Source organism: Palaemon carinicauda, chromosome 10, assembly GCF_036898095.1.
Source record: "Palaemon carinicauda isolate YSFRI2023 chromosome 10, ASM3689809v2, whole genome shotgun sequence".
In the NCBI taxonomy this organism is placed as follows: domain Eukaryota; kingdom Metazoa; phylum Arthropoda; class Malacostraca; order Decapoda; family Palaemonidae; genus Palaemon; species Palaemon carinicauda.
The window spans coordinates 118,541,884-118,556,540 of record NC_090734.1 but is presented as its reverse complement, the minus strand read 5'-3'; the positions used below and the strand labels follow the sequence as shown (position 1 = coordinate 118,556,540).

General features: G+C 37.3%; 2 protein-coding genes across 5 annotated transcripts in view; one reads left to right on the top strand and one right to left on the bottom strand.

The window, feature by feature from the left end:
- The window catches only part of Xpd (general transcription and DNA repair factor IIH helicase subunit Xpd), a 436,267-nt gene that overhangs the window by 30,307 nt on the left and 391,303 nt on the right, over positions 1-14,657 (top strand). Inside the window, exon 1 of one of the 4 annotated variants that reach the window (XM_068381756.1) lies at positions 11,701-11,825. The exons of 2 other annotated variants lie outside the window; for them this stretch is intronic. The gene's annotated coding sequence lies outside the window, so the exon portion shown is untranslated. Of the gene's footprint in view, positions 1-11,700; positions 11,826-14,657 lie in introns of those variants that run through there. One more of the 4 variants, XM_068381757.1, reaches the window with a different exon arrangement.
- The window catches only part of LOC137648208 (uncharacterized), a 46,968-nt gene that overhangs the window by 32,076 nt on the left and 235 nt on the right, over positions 1-14,657 (bottom strand). The window contains exon 2 of the mRNA XM_068381133.1: positions 4,911-5,016. Within this exon, the coding sequence (XP_068237234.1) occupies positions 4,911-5,016 (106 nt within the window). The remainder of the gene's footprint in view (positions 1-4,910; positions 5,017-14,657) is intronic.

Sequence of the window (14,657 nt, the reverse complement as noted above, 5' to 3'; positions counted from 1 at the left end):
TCTTTAAAATGCTCACTCCATCAGCCCAGAACCTCATTATTATTATTATTATTATTATTATTATTATTATTATTATTATTATTACCAGCCAAACCACAACCCCAGTTGGAAAAGCAAGATGCTATAAGCCCAAGGGCTCCAATAGGGAAAAATAGCCCAGTGAGGAAAGGAAATAAGAAAATAAATAAATGATGAGAATAAATTAACAATAAATCATTCTAAAAACAGTAACAACGTCAAAAGAGATATGTCCTATATAAACTATTAACAACGTCAAAAACATATATGTCATATATAAACTATAAAAAGACTCATGTCAGCCTGGTCAACATAAAAACATTTGCTCCAACTTTGAACTTTTGAAGTTCTACTGATTCAACTAACCGATCAGGAAGATCATTCCACAACTTGGTAACAGCTGGAATAAAACTTCTAGAATACTGTGTAGTATTGAGCCTCATGATGGAGAAGGCCTAGCCATTAGAATTAACTGCCTGCCTAGTATTACGAACAGGATAGAATTGTCCAGGGAGATCTGAATGTAAAGGATGGTCAGAGTTATGAAAAATCTTATGCAACATGCATAATGAACTAATTGAACGACGGTGCCAAAGATTAATATCTAGATCAGGAATAAGAAATTTAATAGACCGTAAGTTTCTGTCCAACAAATTAAGATGAGAATCAGCAGTTGAACACCAGACAGGAGAACAATACTCAAAACAAGATAGTATGAAAGAATTAAAACACTTCTTCAGAATAGATTGATCACCGAAAATCTTAAAAGACTTTCTCAATAAGGCAATTTTTTGTGCAATTGAAGAAAACACAGACCTAATGTTTCTCAAAAGTAAATTTGCTGTCGAGAATCACACCTAAAATTTTAAAAGACTCATACAAATTTAAAGAAACATTATCAATACTGAGATCCGGATGTTGAGGAGCCACCATCCTTGATCTACTTACAATCATACTTTGAGTTTTGTTAGGATTCAACTTCATACCCCATAATTTGCACCATGCACTAATTTTAGCTAAATCTCTATTAAGAGATTCACCAACCCCAGATCTACATTCAGGGGATGGAATTGATACAAAGAGAATAGCATCATCTGCATATGCCACAAGCTTGTTTTCTAGGCCAAACCACATGTCATGTGTATATAGTATGAAAAGTAATGGGCCAAGAACACTACCCTGTGGAACACCGGATATCACATTCCTATACTCATTATGGTGCCCATCAACAACAACTCTTTGAGATCTATTACTTAAAAAATCAATAATAATGCTAAGAAACGACCCACCCACTCCCAACTGTTTGAGTTTGAAAACAAGGGCCTCATGATTAACACGGTCAAAGGCAGCATTAAAATCAAGGCCAATCATACGAACTTCCTGACCACAATCAAGGGATTTCTGTACAGCATTGGAGATTGTAAGAAGGGCATCACATGCTCCAAGGTCTTTACGAAAACCAAATTGCAAACTAGGGAATAGATGATTACCTTCAACAAACCTATTAAGACGTTTTGTCAGAAGACGTTCAAAAACTTTATATAATATGGGAGTTATGGAAATTGGGCGGTAATCAGTGGGACTTGAGCTACCACAAACACATTTACACAGAGGAGTAACATTACCAATTCTCCAACAAGTGCTAAAAGCTCCTCTTTTTGCTAACTTGCGCAAAATAACAGATAACTGTAGAGCTAAGAAATCTGCGGTCTTTATAAAAAACAAAGGAAAAATACCATTTGGGTCTACACCTCCATAAGCATCAAGGTCCATCAACAGAGCTTTAATCTCACGAGATCGAAAAGCTAAACTAGTTAGTTTAGCCTCAGGAAAACAGGAATGAGGAAGTTCAAGTTTTTCATTACAGTACTCTGTTTACTGTCAAAAACATTAGCCAAAAGGGTTGCCTTTTCCTTTGGACAGTAAGTGACTGAGCCATCTGGTTTAAGTAAAGGAGGAACTGTTGCATCTACACTAAAGAGTGCAGATTTAAGGGTAGACCACCATTTATGTTCCTGAGTTGTACCAAAAAGGGTTTCTTTTATGGTTAAATTGTACTCCTTTTCAGTTGAGGCATAAACTCTCTGAGCAAAAGCTCGAAGCTGAGTATAATTGTTCCAGATCAAATCTGATCTGTTACCCTTCCAAAGATGAGAGGCCTCCTGCTTCTCCAAATAAGCACATCTACAATTATCATTGAACCACGGTTTGTCCTTCACTCGGTACCTTAGCACACGAGAAAGGATACGCCTATCAATTATGTTGACTAGATTTTCATTCAAAGGGACAACAGAATCTACACTACTATATAATTGTGACCAATTCAAGCACAAAAGATCATGCAAAATCCCATTCCAGTCTGCTTGGGATTTCATATAAATTTTACAAGAGTATGATATATCAGGCTGCTCAGTCTTCACTACTAATGAAATCAAGGCATGATCAGATGTCCCGACTGGAGAACCAACCTTACTAGTTATAACGTCAGGGGAGTCAGTGTATACGAGGTCCAAGCAATTACCAGACCTGTGAGTAGCTTCATTTATGATTTGCTCCCAGCCTGATTCAGAGGCAAAGTCTAAAGCTCATAAGCCATGGCGATCGGTAGGAGAGATAGAACTTAACCTCTCCCTATGGTGAGCATTAAAATCACCAACAAAGACAGAAGAAGCCTTTCTATCATCTTGTATCTTAGCCATAATGGTAAGAAGACAATCGAAGATAGAATCATCCATGTCTGGATTCCGGTAGATCGAACACAAATAAAAGTTATACCTGCCACAAACTTTTATTACCTGAATCTCATGACATCCACATTGATAGCAGGACTTACTAGAAGCAGGGTACTCGGTCCTAATATACACCGCCATTCCCCTGGCCCTAGGGATGGCATCACGTTTCAACATTATTGGCTTCTTAAAACCAGTTATAAGGAGCTCAGATGAGTGCCTCATATTAGAAACCAAAGTTTCTGAGCACAAAAGAATATCATACTGTCTGGACGCAACTGTAAGGTCTTGGATATTTGCATGAAGACCACGAATATTGCAATACAGAAGACGACATTGACGAAATCTAGGACGTACTGGTCCCGGATTTCGCTCAATGTCTCCAGACAGCATAAGAATTAATAGAAATAAAAAGAGAGATATCATTCTTAAAAAACTAGATTAACAAGAATTATAACAAAAACAATATGTACAGAATTATAAATAAAGTGATTGATGAAACCCATAGATTATAGTAAAAAGTCGGAAAAACTGGTCAACATGGAGGAGCCGATACACCATGCAAGGCTAAATACCCTCCAGGATAACCACTTCAACTGAAGGGAGGACAGTAAGGATGGTTTTGAGAAGAAAAAGGATCAGAAAAGGAAAAGACAACCTCTTGATAAACCATCAGGCATCCATGGCCCTTCTATTAAGCCTGCCCAACACACCTTTTCAAAAAACAAGAGGAAGAAAAAAAAATAATAGTAAGATAGTGTGCCCGAGTGTACCCTCAAGCAAGAGAACTCAAACCCAAGACAGTGGAAGACCATGGTACAGAGGCTATGGCACTACCCAAGACTAGAGAATAATGGTTTAATTTTGGAGTGTCCTTCTCCTAGAAGTGCTGCTTACCATAGCTAAAGAGTCTCTTCTACCCTTACCTAGAAGAGAGTACACTGAACAAATTGCAGTACAGTAATTAACCCCTTGGGTAAAGAAGTGTTTAGTATCTCATTGTTGTCAGGTGTATGAGGAAAGACGAGAATATGTAAAGAATAGGCCAGACTATTCTGTGTAAGTGTAGGCAAAGAAAAAATAAGCCGTAACCAGAGAGAGGGATCCAAAGCATTAGTGTCTGGCCAGTCAAAGGATCCAATACCCCTCTAGTGGTAGTATCTCAACGGGTGGCTGGTGCCCTTGCCAACCTACTATCTACCTCAGATATCTTTATGTCATTTCTATCTTATGTTTTCAGATAATTTTGATCATTAACCTTTCCTCAATTACTTCATGATAGAATAAGCTAAATTCTTACATTAAATTTTGTTAACCATCTCCTATAAGCTATTCTAATTACTTGTCTTCTTTAACTCCCTCACTTTATTTTTGTCTACCCTATCTATCCTTTTGCATATGATATTCTTTTCTTGTTTTGCCATTGCTCGTAAACTTGTCTTTTTTATCCTTCCTTAAACCCTTAATCATATTTTTTTCTTACTTCTTGTTAAAATCGTTCCTCTTAATTACATTTCCAGCAACATTTTCACCTCTTCCTCACAAACTTACATCTCTTGTGTCTTCTACTTTAACCAATTTGATCTGATGCCACTCTAGGCACATCTCTTCTCACCATACATCAACTTTTTGGTCTTTACCGTATACATAATCTAGATAATTTTCTTTTTTGTAGGGTATACATAGGAAAATTCTTTGGAAATCATTAATAGGGGAGAATTAAGCCCCTTTGAAAACATGTCTTCAATAATATTTCCAATTTCAATTACTCAAGGAGCGCCATCCCTCCCAACAATGCCATTTTCTCGGTCAATTATTTTTACATTCGGATCACCTAGCACAAATTCTCGTTCATGTTTAATTTTCTTCAAAACCTGCGAGGCACAAAATGATTCAGGTTCTACCTAAAAGATTGTTTTCTGTCTTTTCGAATCCCTACCCCCCCCCCCAAATAACTGTTTTCTCTGACTTCGTTTTAAGATCACCTGCTAAAGTATTAACTTACATTCAGTAATGCGTAGAAAGTAAAGGAAAATTCCACATGTTATATTTCTTTTAAAAAAGATAAATTGGTTCATCAACATCTCTTCTGGGTGTCTTTGAAAGTTTGGTGTATGCACTAAGTCTAAATTATTATGGCTTAGAATACATATTTAGTCTCACATATTGTTCTGTTTACATCCAGATTGAGAAACATCTGTACGAATGAGAGCTATGATAGTCATAAGTGACCTGCATCTAGACATAACTGTTTCCGTTGACGATGAAACTGAAAAAGAAAAAAATACCAGGGTATCAACCGGTGTCAGGAAAGGCGGAGAGTTAACAAGCCAATGTGCATCGTATCAATTATTGTTTACTCGCATGTGTTTAGGAGACCCTGAAAGGTCGACAGCAGTCAGTTAGCTCCTACGTTATTCAGGGCCTGGCCTGAGGAAATCCTGTCGGTGTATGTGGGTAAAGCCATCCGCCCTTGATTATATCCCTAACTCATTATTTCGAGTTTTACCCCAGTTGCTTTGCCTAGGAGCTGAAGATCAGCATGGTTTAGGTAGCGGTTCTTATCTTTATTTTCATGTTTCCCCCTCCCCCTTCAAACAGTTCAAATTAGCCAAACCACAAAAGGTACAGTTGAATACAGGTGAGTTCCAATGTGTCACCCTGCCCACCACTCTGTCATCTCTCCCTACGTTATATGTTTGATTACACGCCACGTAGTAAGAGTGTGACAGAATTCATTTCTTCAGAACGAGATGTGCTAGGAATTCCTGTGTCCAGCTGTGCGTGCTTAATTACAGTACTTGACGAGAAATCAGGACAATATTCTATGAGATTATTTATTGCCTAATAGTTAGTAATTCATATTCCCTTTTGATAACACCCCACCCCGGGGGTAAGTTTTCCCTCCGACTTGGGAATGCATGGTTTAGCATTTGATATGAGACTACATTTCATAGTAGAGAAAGAATACCTTGTGATAAGTTTCAAAGTAAATTCTAAAAGGGTCCTGAAAATTGAGCCATTTTCCTCAGGGACATACCAACGGTGGGAGAAAGAAGGCTAGGTTTGCTATTCAAAAATTAACGTAAAGATATTTGACTATCACTAAAGAGTAAATAGCTTCGCTAATAAAACTCATTGTAAAGATCTGATAAGAGAAAATCATTGCTCTCTGAATTGCACTGTGATAGCGTATGTGTATAGTCAATAGTGCTGGGACCAGCTAACTTATAAACCAGGCAAATTCTTAAGAGAAGTGGTAACCATAGAATAAACATTTTGATGCTGCTTATGGCCTATTTGTATGAACTATTAACATAAGGACTCTCTTCTAAGATCTGAATTAGCTAATTGTAAGTCTTCCAAATGTAAAATACTCAAAAATGACTAGCATCGAATAAGGAAATAGTTATAAGTCAAGAGTTAAATAATAAAAATCGACGATTATTTCTAAGCTCTCCGTTTTAATCTTTTAAGGTAATTCACCCCAAAGGGTTATTGATGCTCTGAACCAAATTTGTTGGGTTAGAATTATGAATTCGTCTACCACAATCTTATGTTGAATTGTTCCTGATATTTTCATCAGGGATGAGTTTTTTTTTCAGTTTTGCTGCCAAACTTCTGCACTTTCAAACTTATGCATGCGCTTGCATATTTCATCCCCAACTCCAGCCCCAGTCCCGCACCCCAATGCTGGTCCACAAGGTTCTAATAGAAAAAAATACAATTAGATTGGATTGGATTTTGGTTATATAGGCCGACATTGGTGCTTGTGAAACAATGTAGTATCCAGGTGAATCAAGGGTAAAATCTAGGTTGAAGTCCTCGAGTACTATAAGGTAAAAGTTAGAAGAGATTGGACTGCAAGGTGGAAAAAAAGGATGATATACTACAAGTCCAGGTAATGGCCGATGGAGCGCTGCTAATACCCTTACGTAATGCATACAGTGAACCAGAAGAGGTGGACTGAAAATACTTCATTCCTACGGTGAAGATTCCAAATCCGAAGGTAATCCAGCCAGTACACAGAATGAGAACTTGTTCTGATATTCACTAAACCTGATTTAACTAAAGGGCGTAAATTGAATCAGCTTATTTCATTGGTACTTTACGTTTGTATGTTAAATATATATATATATATATATATATATATATATATATATATATATATATATATATATATATATATATATATATATATATATATACAAACAACTTCAACGAATGCAGAAATGCAGCCGTTTCTAGTCCACCGCAGGACAAAGGCCTCAGACATGTCAGTTCCTGTCTGGCGTTAGGTCAGTTTTCATCACCACACTGTCCAGTGCGGATTGGTGATGGTGGAAGATTTCAGTCTGATCGCACACATCAAACCAACCTAATATGGGTGGCCCTGACTAGTGCAGCATTACTGATCATGGTGATACATAAATACTTTCACCACGTTATGGTATCAGAAAGGGTAATATATATATATATATATATATATATATATATATATATATATATATATATATATATATATATATATATATATATATATATATATATGTATATGTATATATATATATATATATATATATATATATATATATATATATATATATATATATATATATATATATATATATATATATATATCACTATATACCGTATATGTTTAGGCAAATAGCTGCCATAAACAGTGTGATGATTGAAAGTTATTCATAATTTCTGAATGAATTTTTCAATCATAGACAATGCATATTACATGGCATCGTCGATATGAAGCAGCACAATTAATCTGCGTAGCTGGCGAAGTAGGTCAGGAAAATCCACTAAACACTTGCCAAACTACACCATTTTGGCTAATTACGCTTTGCTATGAACTACCTCCCTAATTGTTATGATAATCTTTTTCGATAGCCTACTATTGGCAAAGTATAAGCTCTGATAATATCTCCATAACTTAATTTTTCGGGAAGAATTTGTTGGAATAATGATTTTTATATGATGTTACTACGTATACCATTGACTAAATATGTTCTAATAAAAAAAACACGTAAATCTTTACTTACTTGCGAAAGGACTACTTTTCAAGTCCTATACTGCAGGGGAACTCTACTCTTTTGTAATTCATTTTGTCATTTACATTCCAAGGCATTCATCCTTTCACACGGCATACCGTTCGTTTATTGTCAAATCAACATTATCGAAGGACTTAGGAGTCAGGAAAGTCTTCAGTTTCCTTTTGAAAGCCTTATATCTTCAGTCTTTCGATTGTCTCGTGGAAGCTTATTGTATAGTCTCGGGGCCGCATATTTGAAAGATCTAGAGCCCACAGTAGACATACTGTATATTTTGGTTCCAGTAATTTGAAACTATCTGTAACTTTTCTCGTGTCAACACGATTTGTTGGCTGCACAATTTGTAGCAATTCTCTTAGATATTTTGGACGTCCGGTTCTGATAACTTGACGGGTTATTGTAGTACACATTTTAAACTCAATTGTCGCTTTCATAGACAGCCAGTGTAAATCAATTAGTATATGACTGATCCTTTCTCTAGACAGGACACCTTTAATCAGTCTTGTTCCTCTGTTTATTATATTTTGTAATTTCTTAACACGATACTTCTTAACAGGTAGAGAAACGTGCTTGGGAAGAGCCAGAGAAAACTCCTGTTCCTAAGTTTTGAGTTTCTAAAAAAGATCTTATAAGGGAAAATTGTCTGGCATAAAAAATACCCGTAATGTCGGGTAAGCAGATGTATGGAAAATGTTACCTATCATAATGAGATTTTACCTAATTTAGAGACTGGCTGAAATGACATTAGTTATACCTCCCTGGCACCAGCGCCATAACCATGTAGTCCAAATTCTGATAATCAAAATCTCAATGAATTGCGTTTATGGCATAACGATGGTTTTATTCGGAAAATAATATAAATAGCAGTTCAGTGGTACTTTCTTTGGAATCATCGTAACCAATTCCGTTGGCTTATGTTAATACTTTGGTAAATAACATTGTAAGGGTAAGAACAAGAGAATAAAAGCCCTAAATTCCAAAATCTAAATCACTGATAAGAATCATGAACCTATTCATTTTATACAATAACTACGTTCCTTCTTACGTTCAAAGAAAAATCAGTATAACTATCAGTAACTAATAACAGTCGAAGCATGTTTTATTAGTAAAATTTATTTTCATTGTGCATTGGTTATCATATAACATCAAAGTTTGTTTTATATTTAACAGCTAGCTTAGTCCATGTAGTAGAATGGTATATTGCATTCCGTGGCAACCCTCAAATAAGCAATTTTGCCTAATAGCCAGAAATATATTGTTTTTAGAATTTACCAAAGTGATCGTAGTTGGGGAGATTAACTTATTAAGAGATCTTCAGAAACTAACTGGGGGAGATGTCTTTTAAATATGATCCCGTGAACCAGGAAATTATGTCCATATTTCTTATCATTAAACACTATCTAGATGATCGAAATGTCTGCTCAGTACTTAGCTACACACACACACACACACACACACACACACACACACACACACACACACACAAAACAAAACAAAACAAAATTATATATGGACGTCTAACGCTTTCTACACAATACTAACGTAACATTATGTCCAATGATATCCTTGTCTACGAACTCCCTTAAGTTCATCAGTTACAATCAGCTGTTTGTTATGTATCTTTAAATGTTCGTGTTCAAGTGTAGATAACGATAATTCCTTATAGTCGAACAAATATTAGCCCGGCATTGCAAAAGCCTTTTATGACATTCCTGAAGACAGTTTGCAAGAGCAATAAACACATTTCATCTTTCTATTGAAAATCATAAATGTAATTTTCTCATCTTTATTAAGTAGCATACTATACTGTAGTTATAGTTACGACATAATTTAAATAAAATAATTAACTCTATATGAGAATATAGATGCATATATATATATATATATATATATATATATATATATATATATATATATATATATATATATATATATATATATATATATATATATCCTTTTTGGGTGGGGATATCTTAGCGTGGTAAAAGGGTTTGTGTATCCCTAGGATTAGCAAAGCTGTACTAGTCAGGGACACCCTTACTAAGTCTGTTTATTGTGGGCGATCAAACAAGTCTTCCTACATCACCAATTCGTACTGACCAGCGTAGTGATGAACAGTTGCCAAACCCCAGATATGTCTGAGGCCTTTGTCCTGCAGTGGACTAGAAACGGCTGCATTTGTTGTATAGATATCATCATCATCATCTGCTCTGCGCCTATTGACGCAAAGGGCCTCGGCTAGATTTCGCCTGTCGTCCCTATCTTGAGCTTTTGAATCAATACTTCTCAATTCGTCATCTACTTTACGCTTCATAGTCCTCATTCATGTAGGTCTTGGTCTTCCAACTCTTTTAGTGCCTTGTGGAGCCCATTTGAAAGTTTGAACTAATCTCTCTTGGGGAGTACGAAGAGCATGATCAAACCATCTCCATCTGCCTCTCACCATTATCTCTTCGACATATGTCACTCGAGTAATCTCTCATACAGTTTCATTTCAAATTCTCTCCTGCTATTTAACTCCCAATATCCTTCTGTTGGGGGATTGTTTCATTGTCATACCATGGCTCATGTCCATAAGTAACACTGATGTTACTAAACTAATATATAGGTTGATTTTTATATGTAATTTCAGGTGTTTTGATTTCCAAATCTTATTTAACCTAGCCATTGTCTGATTTGCCTTGTTCAATCTTTCTTTGAACTCTAATTCTAATGACATTATATATATATATATATATATATATATATATATATATATATATATATATATATATATATATATATATATATATATATATATATATATATATATATATATATACTGTTTATATTAGTGAATTGTTTTTTTCACCCATTTGATCAAGATACCGTTAATGGATTATTTTGAAAGTGATGCTCAGAATTTGAGTTAAATATGACAGTTGTATGAAATATATTTACTTACTTTACTTTTACGGGTTTATTTCTCGCCCTCCATCAGACACTAGAAGTCTGTTAAGGCGGGCCTTGGTGTGTGAAAATGATTTCTTTCCAGTTAATATTTTGCTCTGTATCTTATCAGTTATTTCGCTAGCATTTGTATTCAGGCTTAATAGTTTTCAGGTCACTATTATAACACTTTCTAAAAAGATAAGTCTTCAGGTTTTTCTTGAAAGCTGCCAGATTTTTGCTATTCTTGACATCGAGTGGAAGGTCGTTGAAGAGTCTCGGTGCAGCATAACTAAACGTTCTTCCTCCTATTGCATGATTCACACTAATTTCGAATAGTCTATGTGGGTCATCAAGATACGATTTGAAAACATTATAGAAAAAATCGCATTTTTATCACAATTACGAATATTTAAATACATATTTAATCATTTTGGTTGTATTACCTGCATCATAAATATATATCAATGTGACGAGGTAAAGTCTGAACATGTCTTATAAAATATTCAAAAATGTGTTTAAAGATATCTTTTTCAATGAATATATTACAATCTTTATATTTTTTTTTCAATATACAGTATGTAGTACATTCTTGAACACCAAACACCTATGCATTAACTAGTCAATGGCAGTTTTAGGAACGTCTGATACATGATGAATGAAACAAAACGTAGATGAATTTGGGAGGAATAGCTATTGATTTTTCAATTCATGGGTTGTATAAAGACTCATTAAGATCATTCTTTCGTTTCTAATCAGTATATTCTTATATTTCTAATGCCCTATACCTTCGTTGTAGATTAAATCACCAAAAGAGAGCAAAGTGCCAAATCACCAGTAAACGACTGTTTACATTTGAGAATTGGTAAAAAACTTCGTTTATCCGACAGCCAATCAGCGGCCTTGATGGGTGACAAGAACGCTTATGATTGGCTACATTCATTGGAGAAGCCGGTGCTTTGTGGAAGAGCAGTGACAGCAGTCACTTTCGTAAAATCAAGGTATAAGCTGCCTGTCTTGCTGTAGCTGTCACAAGAAACCAAGAATTCTTAGACGACGTGAAGGTTTTGTAGTGGTAGAATTAGTAAGTTACAAGTGACTTTTAAAGAGTTTGATGTGTGACCGTATCCGAAAGAAAGTCCTTTGCCGGTTGTTTAATTTAGATCTAATTTTTTTTTTTTAAATTGTAGGCTTATTGGGATTTATAATTGGGTGGGGTCCAATATTTCCTGACTTTTATTATTTACACATTCCTTGTACTTGCTCCAAGGGGCTTGAGGTACTACCCTGGAGTCGTTATTAAAACATTTTTTTCAATATCGGTGACTAGAACTCTTAATTATATAAAACTTGGAAGTTATTTCGGAGAGAACAGTAAATATATTTACCGCTTACGTAACTGGAATGACATGTTGAACTTTTTTCGAAACTACGACCTAAATTTTTGTTTCATTCAAGCGCTTTCAGGAAGCTTTTTACTGGCCTTCGTATCTGCCGTATACTGCAAGTTTGCCAGTAACTTATGATTTTCGAGAATCTGGTTAAAATTTAACCTTGGTATGAAATACTTGCCCCCTGTGTTTGATGTCGGCTACCCCCCCCCCAATTGGGGGAAGTGCCTTGGTATATGATAGATATCATAGATATCTATGGCCGAATTAAGTAATTGTTATAATGACGCTTATTTTATTTTTACGAAAGAGGCAAACCTGCCTGGTTAGTTTCGTAGAAAGTGTTTTGAAAAGGATGACTTAACTAAAAGTAATATGTTCATTTTCGTAATTTATAAAGGATTTGGGTTTTAATGAATGGTCACCTATAATAGAAAGCTGTGTTATTGGGACCAAGGCGCTGACTATACTCAAATCTAGGGTATGCCAAATGGGCATTAAATTACAGTAATATGAAATTCTTAGTCTTAGCTTTCAGAATAGTCCGATCTCTCTCTCTCTCTCTCTCTCTCTCTCTCTCTCTCTCTCTCTCTCTCTCTCTCTCTCTCTCTCTCATAGTGTTATTGGCATGAATGGTAGCCGATGTAGAAACATTTATCGGGTGGTTTATATCTTGGTAGACAGTCTTCTATATTATCAGTAAATATAGAGATAAATAGCACTGTGTGGATACAACTTACTGAATGGATGACTAGAACAGAACAGTATGAGTTATCAGTCTTATGTATTGTGGTGGCATATTGGAAACGTCCTGTTAGGTGATCGCTAGACTGGGGTTAGTCCCGTTCAAGCTCGTTAGTGTCTTGTTGTGTCCCTTTAGATTTTGAGTGTGTCTAGGGCTGCCTGTTGAATCCACAGCAACCATTGCTTGGCCTCCCTGTTCTAAGATTGGGTGCTGATATGTAAATATGGTCAGTCTCTAGGGCAATGTCACTGTCCCTTGACTGCCATTCATGAGTAGCCTTTATACTAGTGTACACGACCCATCAAAAATAACGGCCAAATATTTAGGTATGTAATGTGTTTAGTTAGGCTACCCTTCATCCCCCTTCATTTTGCCTAATTAAAACACGACAGTTGCAGGCTACCCCTCTCACCAGGGTATGACTACTCCCTCTTCCCCTACCCTAGGGACGGAAAGAGTTATAAGTCTGGCAATGCCGATCAGTGACCGGAAAAAAAAAAACTTTGTTCAAACCCTTTTGCTCTTTACTATGGGTATTTTGTTTGGGCTTGCTGGAAAACCAGTGGTGGGGTGTTAAAAACAATCACCCCGCTTACACATACACACACAGGTCGGCTGCATACCCACTTTTGATCTTGGCTCAATAGTGCAGACTTTTCTCTCCTGTTAACTCCTACCATAACTGGCTATAAACTAAATTATGTACCCGTTGACCCTTATCATAACTGGCTATAAACTTTGTTCCAACACCTAATGCAAGCTATTTTGCTCTTTACTATAGATAATTTTTGGCAAAGCTGATTCTAGCCATAAAACGTTTTACTGAGGTATAACAACCTCCTGCTAATTTGCAAGAGTGGTAGACCAGCCACGTTGCTCACTCAAAACCTCCGGTGATAGTCACTTTTTCTTTTGGTTCAGTAGTGCAGAATTGTTGTTGCTCTTCTTTTAACCCTTTACATAAACTGGCTATTTGCTTTAATTTTCTTTTTTTCAGGGAGGGGTCATCTATCGGTGGAAGTAGTTCGGTTGATAACAGAAGTAGTCTTGGCTTCTTACTCGGTCATCTCGTTCCCTCCACGTTGTCTCTGCCTGTTTGGCCATCTTCAGAAGATGGAGATTCTCTCCCATTGCCACTGGTGGTAGTAACTCTGCCTTCCTTGGAGCCTTAGGGTCTCCCTTCTAAGGGACGGCTTCAGGGTCCCCCTTTTAAGGGACGGCTTCAGGGGCCCCCTTCTAAGGGACGGCTTCAGGGTCCCCCTTCTAAGAGACGGCTTCAGGGTCCCCCTACTAAGGGACGGCTGCAGGGTCTCCCCCCTTACTAAGGGACGGCTGCAGGGTCTCCCCCCTTACTAAGGGATGGCTGCAGGGTCTCCCCCCCTACTAAGGGACGGCTGCAGGGTCTCCCCCCTACTAAGGGACGGCTGCAGGGTCTCCCCCCTACTAAGGGACGGCTGCAGGTCCCCCCTACTAAGGGACGGCTGCAGGGTCCCTCCCCTACTAAGGGACGGCTGCAGGGTCCCCCCCTACTAAGGGACGGCTGCAGGGTCCCCCCTACTAGGGGACGGCTGCAGGGTCCCCCCCCTACTAGGGGACGGCTGCAGGGTCCCCCCCCTACTAGGGGACGGCTGCAGGGTCCCCCCCTACTAGGGGACGGCTGCAGGGTCCCCCCTACTAGGGGACGGCTGCAAGGTCCCCCCCCTACTAAGGGACGGCTGCAGGGTCCCCCCCTACTAAGGGACGGCTGCAGGGTCCCCCTTCTAAGGAACAGCTTTTGGAG